Raw genomic sequence first — 12,324 nt, 5'->3', positions numbered from 1 at the left:
GATACTGCAGCATTGTTCAACCAACTGGGCTGTGTGAATAATGAACCAGGACCACACAAGGGGTTAAGAATAAAACCACGACTGAAACACCACTGATTCTTCGACTAAATTATGACTGAAACACTCTATTTAACTGGAGCTAAAAAATACCAGTGAATATGAAACCAATTTAGAGCTGACACACTAACACACTAGTGATTGCGACAGCAGTGAATTTAAAACATCATAGTGTTTTAGGGTGGATCCGACAGCAACCACTGCTGTTGTGACAAGCTTGAACCTCATTATGGCCACCCATAAAATGAGCTTGGATTTCAAGATTAGTTTAATTGGGCAGTCTGAAATACTAATTGGACATGTAAAGCGTCTCTTGGCTCATGTTTTCATTCGGCCCTGTCTCACTAAATGGCGTATGATTGACAAGACCATTTGTTATTTAGCTTGCAATAAGGAAGGCATTTTTGCTTTTTGAGTATCATTTTATGCCATTTACGCCAGTCTTAAAATACTTAAGAGTAAATATGCTATATGCTTAGAGCAAGTGATGTAGCATAAATAAACAAACACAGAACTTTCAACCTGGAGGCCAGTGTTGGAGACCAGTGTTCATGAGTTATTTTGAAGTAACGTTTGTGACATGTTTTCCATACTAATGCCCAATTATTATGTTTTTTCTAAGCCGAACTAAGTGGTTTTGTTGCCTAAGCCTAACTTCGGCTGTCTCATTGTAATAGCAAGGCGTATAAGGACACATTAAAAGTCTAGGTGGTTCATACTCACATTTTAGTTTTTTAAATCAAATTTCGTGATAGTGGTAGTGTAGAGTGAGTTGTATTATTAGTATCATAAATATGACATCAGGATAATAAATTCTTAACCTTTTAAACCATATTTATGTGTTTGTGTGTTTTTGTGTATGTGGGAGAGCTGGTGCAGCTCATGTTAGCAGTAGGTTGTAAAATTATGAAATGCTGAGGTTGTTTCCAAGGTAGGTTTGTATTGGCAGACTGAATTTCCACTGTTCCAGGACAAGGGTTTCCTAGGTTTGTGTTTTATGAACTGCTGTCACATACAGTATCTTATAATATGAAAGCATACTCGACCCTTTGAGGTACAGTTTATATAGTTCTTAAATCTGTTTGACAACAAACATATTGAATGGTAGTTTTTTGGAACTTTATTGCCACCTTCCCAAACATCTTCATGAAATTGATAGATATTTTGAAAACTCTAGCAGCAACATGATGCTCAACCCTGTGTGCCAACATTTATTCATATAACACCATATTAGAAGAGCTTCTACTGAAATGAGCTGCTTTCCATTTCAAGGGATCATAATGAAGTTATTTTTGTGACATATCAAATGTTGTTAAAGTTTGTTGAGTTTGTGGTGATAGAATATACAGCATGCTGGCAGACTGGGACTTGTAGATAATGAGTCTCCTCAGACTTGTTTTGTCAGATTTTAAAACAGCTCGAAAATAAACTATATGAAGAATATGTGCATGAAATTGATCTAAAAGGCGGATTGAGTTTCTTTTAATCTATTTCACGCTCAGAACTTGAGCCAAAATCCGGCTTCCTGTCACCGGATCTGTAGTTTAATCTTTTGGCTACTTTTAACCACTTAAAGTATTTAGATGGAGTCTGATAAGCTTCATTCATGAACATAAGACACATTTTTTATTGGAGATCTTTATGGTATAGTGTTGCTAATGACACATCATTGATTGCCATGGGTAAACCTTTGTCATGCCTCCACAAAAGGTTATTTTAGAGCAAAACGCCCGTGGAGCTGGCAGGGAGTCGGTGCATATGGGTGCCACCATCAGTAGATCTAGGGTCAGTCATTTGCACTAGTCAGTTGTTTACCTGCAGCATTCTTCGGATGTTGAGGGCACAGCCTTGCATATTGCTTTATGTTCGATACATTTAATTTGGTCTGAGGACACTGTTTACATTTGCAGCACTCTGCTACACTCAGCAGAGAGTTCCTGTGGGTTAATCCTGTCCCCTGTACTTAAGCCATGCACACCTCCATCAGTCATGAACCATGCATGCACGGGAGGATATAGGTACATGTACATGGTCGCATCTAATATGTAATATGTGCATGACATTTTCAAGAAACTTTCTGTTTGGGTGGCTATCAGCAAGTTTTTTCACACTTCTTCTCACATCTCCTTTTTCTGCCACTTGACCTTCTGTCTGAGTGTTCTTTATCAGTATGCAAGAGCCACTTAAAGCACAGAAGAACATGTTGCAATCAGAATGGTCTCTCAGCACTTGAATGTGGAGGGTAATGTGCAGATGTGCTGAAGCAGTTCTTGAAAGAGTTAAATTAGTGAATGGTCTGATATGACTAGTCTGATCACATACTTAGCCTCCCCAGAATCTAAATTAATCAGTTCATGGAGTACAATGCTACTCTCCCCAGGTATATTTGAGCTTACTGTCCAAGGTATGTAAAATATGACCATAAGCCATCAATTTTAAACCCTAAAAAAATGACTGATATTGTTACCATGCTTGAGACTTATGATGGACCATTTGAAGAGTGTTTTAATGGTCATTTTTGTAATACCCCCCACCACAAAATATCTGAAGCATTAATGCATCATAATGACATTAGGCCTGACACTGTGTGAAAGGCTTGTAGCTTCAGGGTTCAGCCGAGGTCATTTTCTTTCTTTTCTCTCAAAATGTGTTACCCAGGTATCTCTGCGCAGACATCCTCTGGGCCTTGGCTGACATTTTCCCTCTCAGCAGGATGTATACGTGCTTCATTATAGCCACTGTGATGGCCTTGTCTGTCTCCTCTCCCAAGATCCACAGATTTCTCTTTGTGTAAAGAAAGGCTAATTGCTGCTGTTTCAGGGTCAGGAATACAAAAGGGCGGTATTCTTCAGAGCAAGTGTACTTTATTGGCCTCCTCTGCATGTATTTGGGATGTGCATTCCAGGTTGTGGGTCCAGCTGAGAGTTATTGTGGCCTCTTCCCATGAGTCCACGTGGCTACTGAGAATGTATTAGGCCACTTTCATTCAGAAAAATACTCTTGGCTAGGAGGGACAGCACCATGTTTTAGGTTAAATGAATGTTCCGACTAGAACATTTGTTTACCCGGCTAACAACTGAAACCCCCTGGACATGTACAGCAGCATCAAATATATGAGATGACATCCGTTTAAAATCTGTGAAATCTGGACCAAAATGCTGCAGTAGAAAATTTCTAAGTACATTTAATCAAGTACTGCAGTACTTGAATAGAACTTTGAGGTAGTTTATTGAGATTTTCAATTTTATCCCAGGTTATAGTTTTACCATGTTACAAATAAGTAAGAATTGTACTTTTTATTCCACTACAATGTATTTTACTGTAATATTTACTACTTTGTAAATTAGAAATGTTTATATAAAAGGCATACCAATTTTACAAAATATGCAAAAATAGTTCAAATTAGCTCCATCTCAACCAGCTAAAACATTTAGATGTTGCTTGCATATGAAATAACAATAATGTGTAACAATTTAAAACTCTGAAAGGAGTAATTGTGAAAAACGAGTGTCTTTAATTTAATTAATATTTTTTCAATGATTTATTTTGCTGTGTTTTTATCTAAGAAAAACATTTGAATATTTCCTTCACTGTGAATGGCTTCAAGTGTTCTAAAGATGAAGCTTACCCTTGCCATAATATAGGTTTGAAAGAATATTGTGTTTATTTTTGCCTCCCTACACTTCACTATCCATCAGATGCCTCTTTCTGTCTTGCATAAGACTCCAGAAAGAACGATGCCCACTCAAACATTAAACAGATTACTGAGGGACGGAGACAATGGAATCAGCATCACTGTTGAGGCCATCCTGTTGCCCAAGGGGATCATTAAACCACAATCAACAGCATAGCCCTTGTCCCCACCATAACCCACCTGTCTGCCAAACTGCTTGTCTGCCCACTAGCTGGTCCATGTTAAGTGCATGGCGATAACCCTGTAATCAGGCAGCCCACTGCCCCACAGGGCATTAAATAGAGTGGCTTGCAATAAGTCTGATGAAATCTGCTCCCACTGGGCTGAACTCAAAGCCAAGACAGAAACACAACCACACAAGCAAACTCACACATCCCTAAAACAGGCACATGCGTTAAGGTACCTTGTGTAACTTTAAAGTGATGCTCCTTGAGATATTTTTGATCGTATCTCAGTTTCAACTAAGTGATTGTTGCTGTGGCGATTTTTATAATCCACTCCCCAGGGTTGAGACCAGTGATGTGATGTTTTATTTTATTTTTTGGTCTTCAAGCTGATTCACTATATGCTTGTTTGAAGCTGTCTGTTTTCTCTCTTGACTGTGACTAATCTACCAACTATGACTCAACTTGTTGTATCCATGTAAAGGAAAACATCCCCTGATGCCTAGGTAGTCATGCATTTTAGATTTTACTACTTTTTCCAGATTAAAAAATGGCAGCCTTTTTGTGATCAGACATCCATGCGGCAATTTGGGCTTTTCTTTTTCTAAAATTCTTGAGTCGACAGCTGTTGTAGTCTGCAATAAACCTGTAGTGATAACTGGTTTTGATTGGTGGGGCAGGAGTGAATTTTTCATGACAGCGGAAGCCACTAAAGTCATTTGAGCAGCTGTCTCCACAAACCATCAAGGTCTTGTTAGAATCGTATTATATTGATTCTGATGTGTAGCCTGAAGCTGCCTGTGCCCTTGCTTATGGCAGACAGCCAGGATCAGTTACCTCAACAAAAGAGGGGAACAAGGGGACAGAAGACTGATGGCTAGATTTAAAACAAAAATTCTTGTTAGTTTGAATGTTGGCTGTTGTCTTGTCTTTGGAGGTGAATGGGATGTGCTTTTTGAGCTTTTCTTTTCTTAAATATATTCTGTAATTGTGTCCCTGAGCAATGCTTATAGTCTTAGCTGAGAATAAAAACTGGAAGCTTAGGGAAACAACTAGTCTCTCTCCAAAATTGATCTCATACAGAAATGTAAAACTGACAAGTTATGGTCTAACAAGGAGTTACATGCTCCAATTATTTATTGCCTCGGCACAGCGAGTTCTCATAGAGTCTTTTCATCAATCCATAAACTCCAGGAAGTCGCTGACCTGGCCAAGAAGTTCTTGCAGCCTGCAATTCCCTATAAAACCACAAATTGTTGTTTTGGGATATTTGTTTGTGTATTTAAAAAAAACAAGATAGGTTTCCATACTTTATGATAAGCTAATTGTTACCTGGTTTCAGCTTCAAACTTAGAGGGAAACAAATGAACGATGTTTGGCTTCCATCTGTATTACTGGTGCCCGGATCACCCACCGATCATTTGCTGGCGAGGGAAAGACGAAAAATATGTACTTCCCAAAGTGTTGAACTATTCCTTTAAGTGGCCAAAACTATGTATAGATGGATGCATTGATATCTACGACCACAAGGTGTTGATTTAGAGCTGTAAAATGTGGCAGGTGATGGATACATAACACAACCTTGTAGCTTGTTTGTTCGATGAAAAAGAAAATAGCTTAGTCCTTAATCTCCAGTGTATCTTAGGCCAATGCCTCTGTCCATCCCCGATAGGGTTGGTTGGTGGTTAAATACCAGGACAACAATGGAAATAAGTCTAGTATGTGGTATTTTATAAATATATTAGATGGATATCATAAAATCAAAAAAACAATCGTAACTTTTTCAAGAAACTTAGTGAAGGTCACACTGTGGGAGCTAGTGTGCATAACAAACATTCAACAAGCTGTGCTTTGCAAAATACTAATGTGATGCTTTTGTAGCTTTGTCCTTTTGCTTTTATGAAGCAGCTTAATTTCTCTTCTGTTGTCTCGCCCTCATCCTGCATTTCCTCATTTAGGTTCCTATGCTATAAATATCACAGCTTCTAAATATTTAGCGGTTAGAACAAGATACTCTTTTGTATTGTAGGACATGAGATACATATATATTGCATTGTACTCATACAATCAAATATCAGCAAAGCATAGTACAAGCTTGATCATTTAGAGAAATATTTATTACAGGATTGGATGCATAGTATGTTGTGTCTATATAAAGCACTGTACATTAAATAGAGACTCTGTGTGGAATTAGTCATGTAAGCTTTGACCCAGTGTGGGTGTCTGCGAGAATTGTACTTCACTGACAGCTATATTATAAATATACTCACAAATCTAAAAGGGTCAAGAAAATGCACACAGCATGAGGACCCTGTCACAATCAAGATTATGTTTCCAAAGAACTAAACTGCACAAATAATTACTGTTCTGGGGAAACACTTTTTATCCTGAATTAGGGTCACAGTTTTAAACAATTTAAAACATTTGGTTAATGTTGTAAATTGAAACAAATCAAAAAATTGAACACTAAAAAACTACTTAATTATGTTTAATAAAAAACATTTTGGTTTGTCTTAAGATGACTATGAAATTAAAACAAAACAAAAACACAACAAAATGGTTATGTTTCGTACTTGGTTCATACAGGACACTAACAGTCCCTTGTGTGATAGACGACTTTCTATAAATGGGATGAAACTTATTTGAGATACATCAAAAGCAAAAATTATACACGACAAAACATGTTTCCCTCAAAACGTAATTCACAATGCAGTTTGTTGTGTGAGGACTTCATTTTTAGAATACGGGGCTTTATGTGCTGTACAATACACTGTATGCACTAGATGCACAGGAAGTCAAAGGATTTTTCTTATCTGTGAATTCATGACTGAATGTGCGCATGATTTATTTTGTGTCTTTCTGATGATCTCTTTAATGGTCCAGGTGTAAAAAGCACGTGTAACCCCCCTCCCCCTCTCTTTCTTTTTATATAAGGGCTGAATTCAGTGATAGTTTTGAGTAAGCTGTCTCCAAAGCGACCAACTTATCACATCCCACTCACTGACACAAACAAGAAAGCATCTGTGCAGAGAGGGGGTGTCAACATTGCAATCAAAACAACAGATCTGACTACTACAGTGCAAAGTGGGCGTTGTGTTTTGTTTAATATCCGTACAGTTATGATATAAAGCCAACGGCACGTGCTGTTCCAGCTGAACCTCATCTTCTGTTTATATCAAATGATTTCCTGTGACTCAGTTTTGAGATTTCCTCCCACTTTATGCTGTTTTAGCAACTTTTGTAGATATTATGACCATGTACAGTAACCATGTGTAAGCATCTGATTACAGCTTTTTCTTTTTGCATGTTTAAAGGCTACATTATTTCGGACTGTTACTTCCTTTATGTGATTTAGTTACTTATAAAACAAGATTCTGGGCCAAGACATTTAAGTGATAAACCAATGAGAAATTAGTGACGGAGATGAGGAGAACCACTAATGCAACATAAGCTCACTACTCCAAATTTTTTTTTTTCTTTGAGCAGTTTTCCAGGTGCCCATTTCATAACATGTAAAAACAGTAGCATTTCATGGTTAAATGAAACAAATGCCTTGGTACACCAAAAATTCTGAAAGCTTTGTCTCTGTTTGTGCATCAATTAATGCACCCTCTTTCTGTTTGGTAAACCAAACCAGCAAGTTTTGTGCTAAGGTATACACACACTGGTTGTGTCTAATTTCACAGGCAGCCTCTTTCAACAGGTCAGCTTGTGTGGTCTTCAATCTTAACTAACATGTTTTAACTGTATCTACTTTTCCCTTTTTGTCTTTGTCCCTCCTTTTGTCCTCCTTGCCTGCCATCCTCTGCAGATTGAAGACATTATCACTCTCATCCAGGATGAGACGGAGGGTGTGCCCATCAGAACTGTGAAAAGTTTCATGACCAAAATCCCCAGTGTAGTTACAGGTAAGAAGTAGAGAGAGAAGTAGATGTCAAAGACAGGCAAACCCTGCACTGTGCAAACACACACTTTTACAAGTGAGAAAGTCAAAAGGGGGCCCTGAGGAGACCATCCACCAATCCTCTTTGTGGATCCTCTTTTCAGGGTAGGTTGTTCAGTGCTCTCCTCGTTCTCTTGAATTAATTCTTGAAATAAGGTAGATAAATCCTTTTAAACAGCAACAAACAACAAGTCCTCAACCCTAAATTAAAAACTGTTTGTGTTTAACTGCCTTCCAAAACCACCCAAACCACTTGAATAAGTTGAGGGAAAGATTGTCACCACGGTAAAAAAGAATCACGAAACAAAAAGTTTTTCTTGACTTCCTCACAAAGATGTTTTCTGCCTCATACTAACATCAAAACAACTCTGAATCTGAGAACAATAATTTTTTCCTTGAAACATTAAAGGTCTGTGTCATAAAAAGATGTAGACATGGGTTGTTAAAACCCGTATTCATTTATTTTCCCTCATCTCTGCACTCTGTAGAGGATCAAGAGGGCTGCAGAGGTGGGTGATAATTATCTGTTGGCTCTTTAAAAATACGTATTAGTTTTTGATCAAACAAGCAATGCCGTTGTTTTTCTGGTCAGGATAGTCTCCCAAATGTAATATTTGCTATTGGATTAAGTAATTTACTTTGTTCAGGCATCCACTTCATGTTAACTTGCAATATCTATCCATCTATTCAACTCTATATCTCTCTTCTAATATGGATGGATGATCGATATACATACATATGTGAATTGTGGCTGCATTTTATTCTGGTTCTGTTAAGGCTGATGATCCGTTTCTTCAGCAGTGGCTCAGAATAGCTGAAGGGAGAGTGGGAGGACAACATATGATTAAAAGTTTGGAAAAGAAAGTGAGAGTGTGGAAACATAATGAATAATGCTGTTATCCTACTGTCAAGAAAATGATGGGAAACATGCACAACACATTTAAAATAGAAAAATAATGACATTATAAGCCAGTTGTACCTGTCAGGTGGGGATTGAAGTCAGCCACCTTGCCTGCTGGCTGTTGTTGTTTCGATTGATAATCTAAATCACTTTAAAAGTCTGGAGCCACAGTTGGGAGGCTTTGACACACCTCTAACAAATGATGGAAACAAAGAAAGGCTATTAACATTCTTCTTCACCCTCTCAGTCCTTGCACTTATGGAAAATGCATTACACCAAAATGCCATAAGCAGAGCATATCAATAAACACAATTACTTCAGCAGCGGATGGATGTGCAGAACAGCAGCTCAAATGTTTGTAGCTGAGTGCCGAGGGCAAGGAAACTAATGAATGGTGAAGAATTTAACACCGCCTCCCTCGGAACTCAGAAAAAGCAGAGGAAAAAGCACAGATGAGATGAAACTCTATCTCCACCGAGAAAGAACCTTAAGTATCTTAACCCATTGTAAATTAATACATAAAATAATGTAACTTCTCTAAAAATTGCTTTTCTGAGTGCCAGTGGGTAGGAGATCATTTTAAATTTGAGCAGTGTGAAACTTGTCTTGGTTGATATATCTGTTTCAAGACAACTGCTTGGGATGAAGAAGTCAGAATATTTATTATTTCTTCATTGGATTCTATTATTTTGAAATCGTTTCTTTAATTTAGCTTGCAGATATAATTATTTTAGTTTCAATATCTATTGAAAAGCCTCTTTTACAAATAATATTAATTGGAGTTTTGGGGGTTATCATATTTATTTAATTTCATTCATCTTGTCTGATATCGTAAGTCCAGCGACAAAAATCACTTTTATTTTCTATTGCTTTTCTTACTTTCCCCCATTTCCTTCTATTTCTTAAATCAAACCCATTTATACAAGATGTGTGGCCATACATTGTATAACCATCATTTGTCTTTCTCTGTCTGACCTGATTCAGGTACAGATATTGTACAGTGGCTGATGAAGAACCTGTCAATGGAGGATCCAGGTATGTTTTGACAAATGATACCTGAATGCAGTGTTGAATATAATGACTTTTTGAAAAGCAACAGCCTACCATGAGAACAAAAATCTTATTAGAACTACAGGGCTTTATTTTTATAAAATGCATGTTAATATTGAAAGAATTATGCACAGAAACCTACCGGGTGCAGCATTTCCCAAATTAGATTATTATAGCCACAAATGACAAAAAAATTATGAAAGCATGAGTTGTCTTTTATGTTAAATGTCAAATGTACTTTGAAGTTGTCGTACAGTGCAATATAAATTACTGAGGTATATTTATTGTTATGTTGAGAACTTACCTGACATGGCAGCTAGATAACCGGAGTTTGTCACAGCAGTCCAGTTTATGAAAGGTCAGACACAATGTGTGGTAGCACTGAGGTGGTGCGCAGGTCTTAGGAAAAATCTGTCAAATGTTATCTTTTCAGAAACTAAAATACAGGTATGTTTGAATAAATAGAATATCTGTGCAGTTTGCCTTACACTTTATCTGAAGAAACTCAAACATCATCAACTGATACATTTTTCACAAGTTAAAACAAGAAAATACAGTGCAAAAACAACAGAATGAGCAGGGAAATAAGAAAACTAAGGTTTTAACAACAACAACAAAAACAGCTAGATTTTTCTGTGAATTTGTTGTTTAGTTGACCTGACCTGAGGCATGGTGGTGGGAGAGCAGTGTTTATTGTTGGTGCAATAGCCCACAGCCTGGACTGAGTCAATAATTGAGTCATCCATGTAAACCCCCAGTCAAACCACCTCAGTGCTGAATCCTATAGCTGAAATCCAATTTGAATTTAAAAGGATACAACAGGCCATGGAAGATGGTAAACTGTGTGACATCTAATGGCATAACAGTACATGTGTGGCTTTTTTCCAAATCCTCCTCTTTAGAAAATCCTGTCTTGAATATTGTTATATTTGGCAGCTGCTTTACTTTTTCCCCTGAAACATCACTTTCACAAGTCTGTACTTTGATTGCATTGTCTTAATATTGCTACCACTGAGTCAATTCCATCCAAGTAGATATATATATTTTGGGCAGATTCTCTTTCTGGGACTATTACTGAGGAACCCACAGTAATCAGCCGTCCTTGTTCTCTTCGTGTCACAGCTGAGGCCATGCACATCGGGAGTCTCATTGCAGCTCAGGGGTACTTCTTCCCTATCTCAGACCACGTCCTCTCCCTCAAAGATGATGGCACTTTCTACCGCTTTCAGGTGAGCAGTAGAATCAAGTGATGATAAAGACACAGAGGAGGCTGCAGCAGGCAAACGTGGCTACTTCTAGTATCAATAGATCATAATATCTTTATTTAGATAGTTCAAGACTGACAGTTTGCCACAAAGAGAGTTCTGTGAACATTTGCTTTTTGGTGTGTCTTGGGTTAATGGTTTAGGGTTATATGGTCTTTTGAGACTCCTGAAATAGGTAATTGGCTCTTTGCTGAAATTCTCTTTTGTCACCTGATACTGAGTGCAATATCAAATGTTGCCAACAACGCTAACGCATTGATTTTAAAACATTATTATAACTACCATTCCATGTTTAAGTTAATTGCTGAGAGACCTGAGAAACTATCTGATTCTGCATTTTGTGACCTCAGATTGAATTTTGAGAGACTTCTGCTGGATGAGTTTACAGCACAAGCGAGTAAAGGATTTACTTTAGAGTAAATGCACAATATTACGTAGCAGGAACACTAACACACCTGTGTAGAAAATAAATATTTTTAGCGATACATGTGTTGTCATTTGGTCCCCCGACTTTTCATCTAGCGCCATATCAAAATCTTAAATTATCCAAAATTAATTACTAAATACCTGCCAAATTATTGACATTCCCATCGGCCCCAGCTATACTATATAACGTGTCTTGTGCTAAATAGATGCTAGTGTAAGATGGTGAACATGGCAAAAATTGTATCTGCTAAAAATTGGCATGTTAGCATTGTCATTGTGAGAATGTTAGCAAAGTGAGATAGCATGTAGCTCAAAGCACTGTTGTAGTCTGTTGTCTTGTTAAAGCTACACATAACAGCTGTAGAAATATTTTTAATTTGAATCATGTAGGGTTCCTCCTGGACATTTCAGCCAGTCAAAAGAGCTTGATAAATGGTTAAAATACACGATGCCAGGTCCTCCACTGGAATGCCATTCTTGGAATTTTGGACTTGTACACATATTGTGTGTAAAATGCTTGATTTTCTAATAACAGCACTTTATTTGAATGCATTAAAGTTGTTTTCTTCAATAAGTGCAAATTGCCTGTGCCTTTCGTAACATACCTAAGCTCAAACTAATCCTGCATTAGCGTGAGAGATATCATAAGTCCAGCGAGGTTAATCTAATCGTGAGAGCGCTTAGTTTTCATAAAGACCTTAATCAACCGTTGAAGATTACTTGTTCTGTTATGGAATTACATCACACCAATCTTGTTCTTGATTACAAAAGGGCCTGTCGGCTGTCTATACTTTTTTCAGTACTATGTTGGGATCCTGTGACCC

General features: G+C 37.5%; 1 protein-coding gene across 1 annotated transcript in view; it reads left to right on the top strand.

Annotated features, from left to right (window-relative positions):
- The window catches only part of rgs6 (regulator of G protein signaling 6), an 83,853-nt gene that overhangs the window by 52,001 nt on the left and 19,528 nt on the right, over window positions 1-12,324 (top strand). The window contains exons 3-5 of the mRNA XM_054618069.1: window positions 7,727-7,823; window positions 9,744-9,794; window positions 10,932-11,038. Coding sequence (XP_054474044.1) covers window positions 7,727-7,823; window positions 9,744-9,794; window positions 10,932-11,038 — 255 coding nt within the window. The remainder of the gene's footprint in view (window positions 1-7,726; window positions 7,824-9,743; window positions 9,795-10,931; window positions 11,039-12,324) is intronic.

The sequence above is a fragment of the Anoplopoma fimbria genome, chromosome 18, assembly GCF_027596085.1.
Source record: "Anoplopoma fimbria isolate UVic2021 breed Golden Eagle Sablefish chromosome 18, Afim_UVic_2022, whole genome shotgun sequence".
NCBI classification, from domain to species: domain Eukaryota; kingdom Metazoa; phylum Chordata; class Actinopteri; order Perciformes; family Anoplopomatidae; genus Anoplopoma; species Anoplopoma fimbria.
Note: the sequence above shows the minus strand (reverse complement) of the source record. Positions and strands in the feature narration are given on the sequence as shown.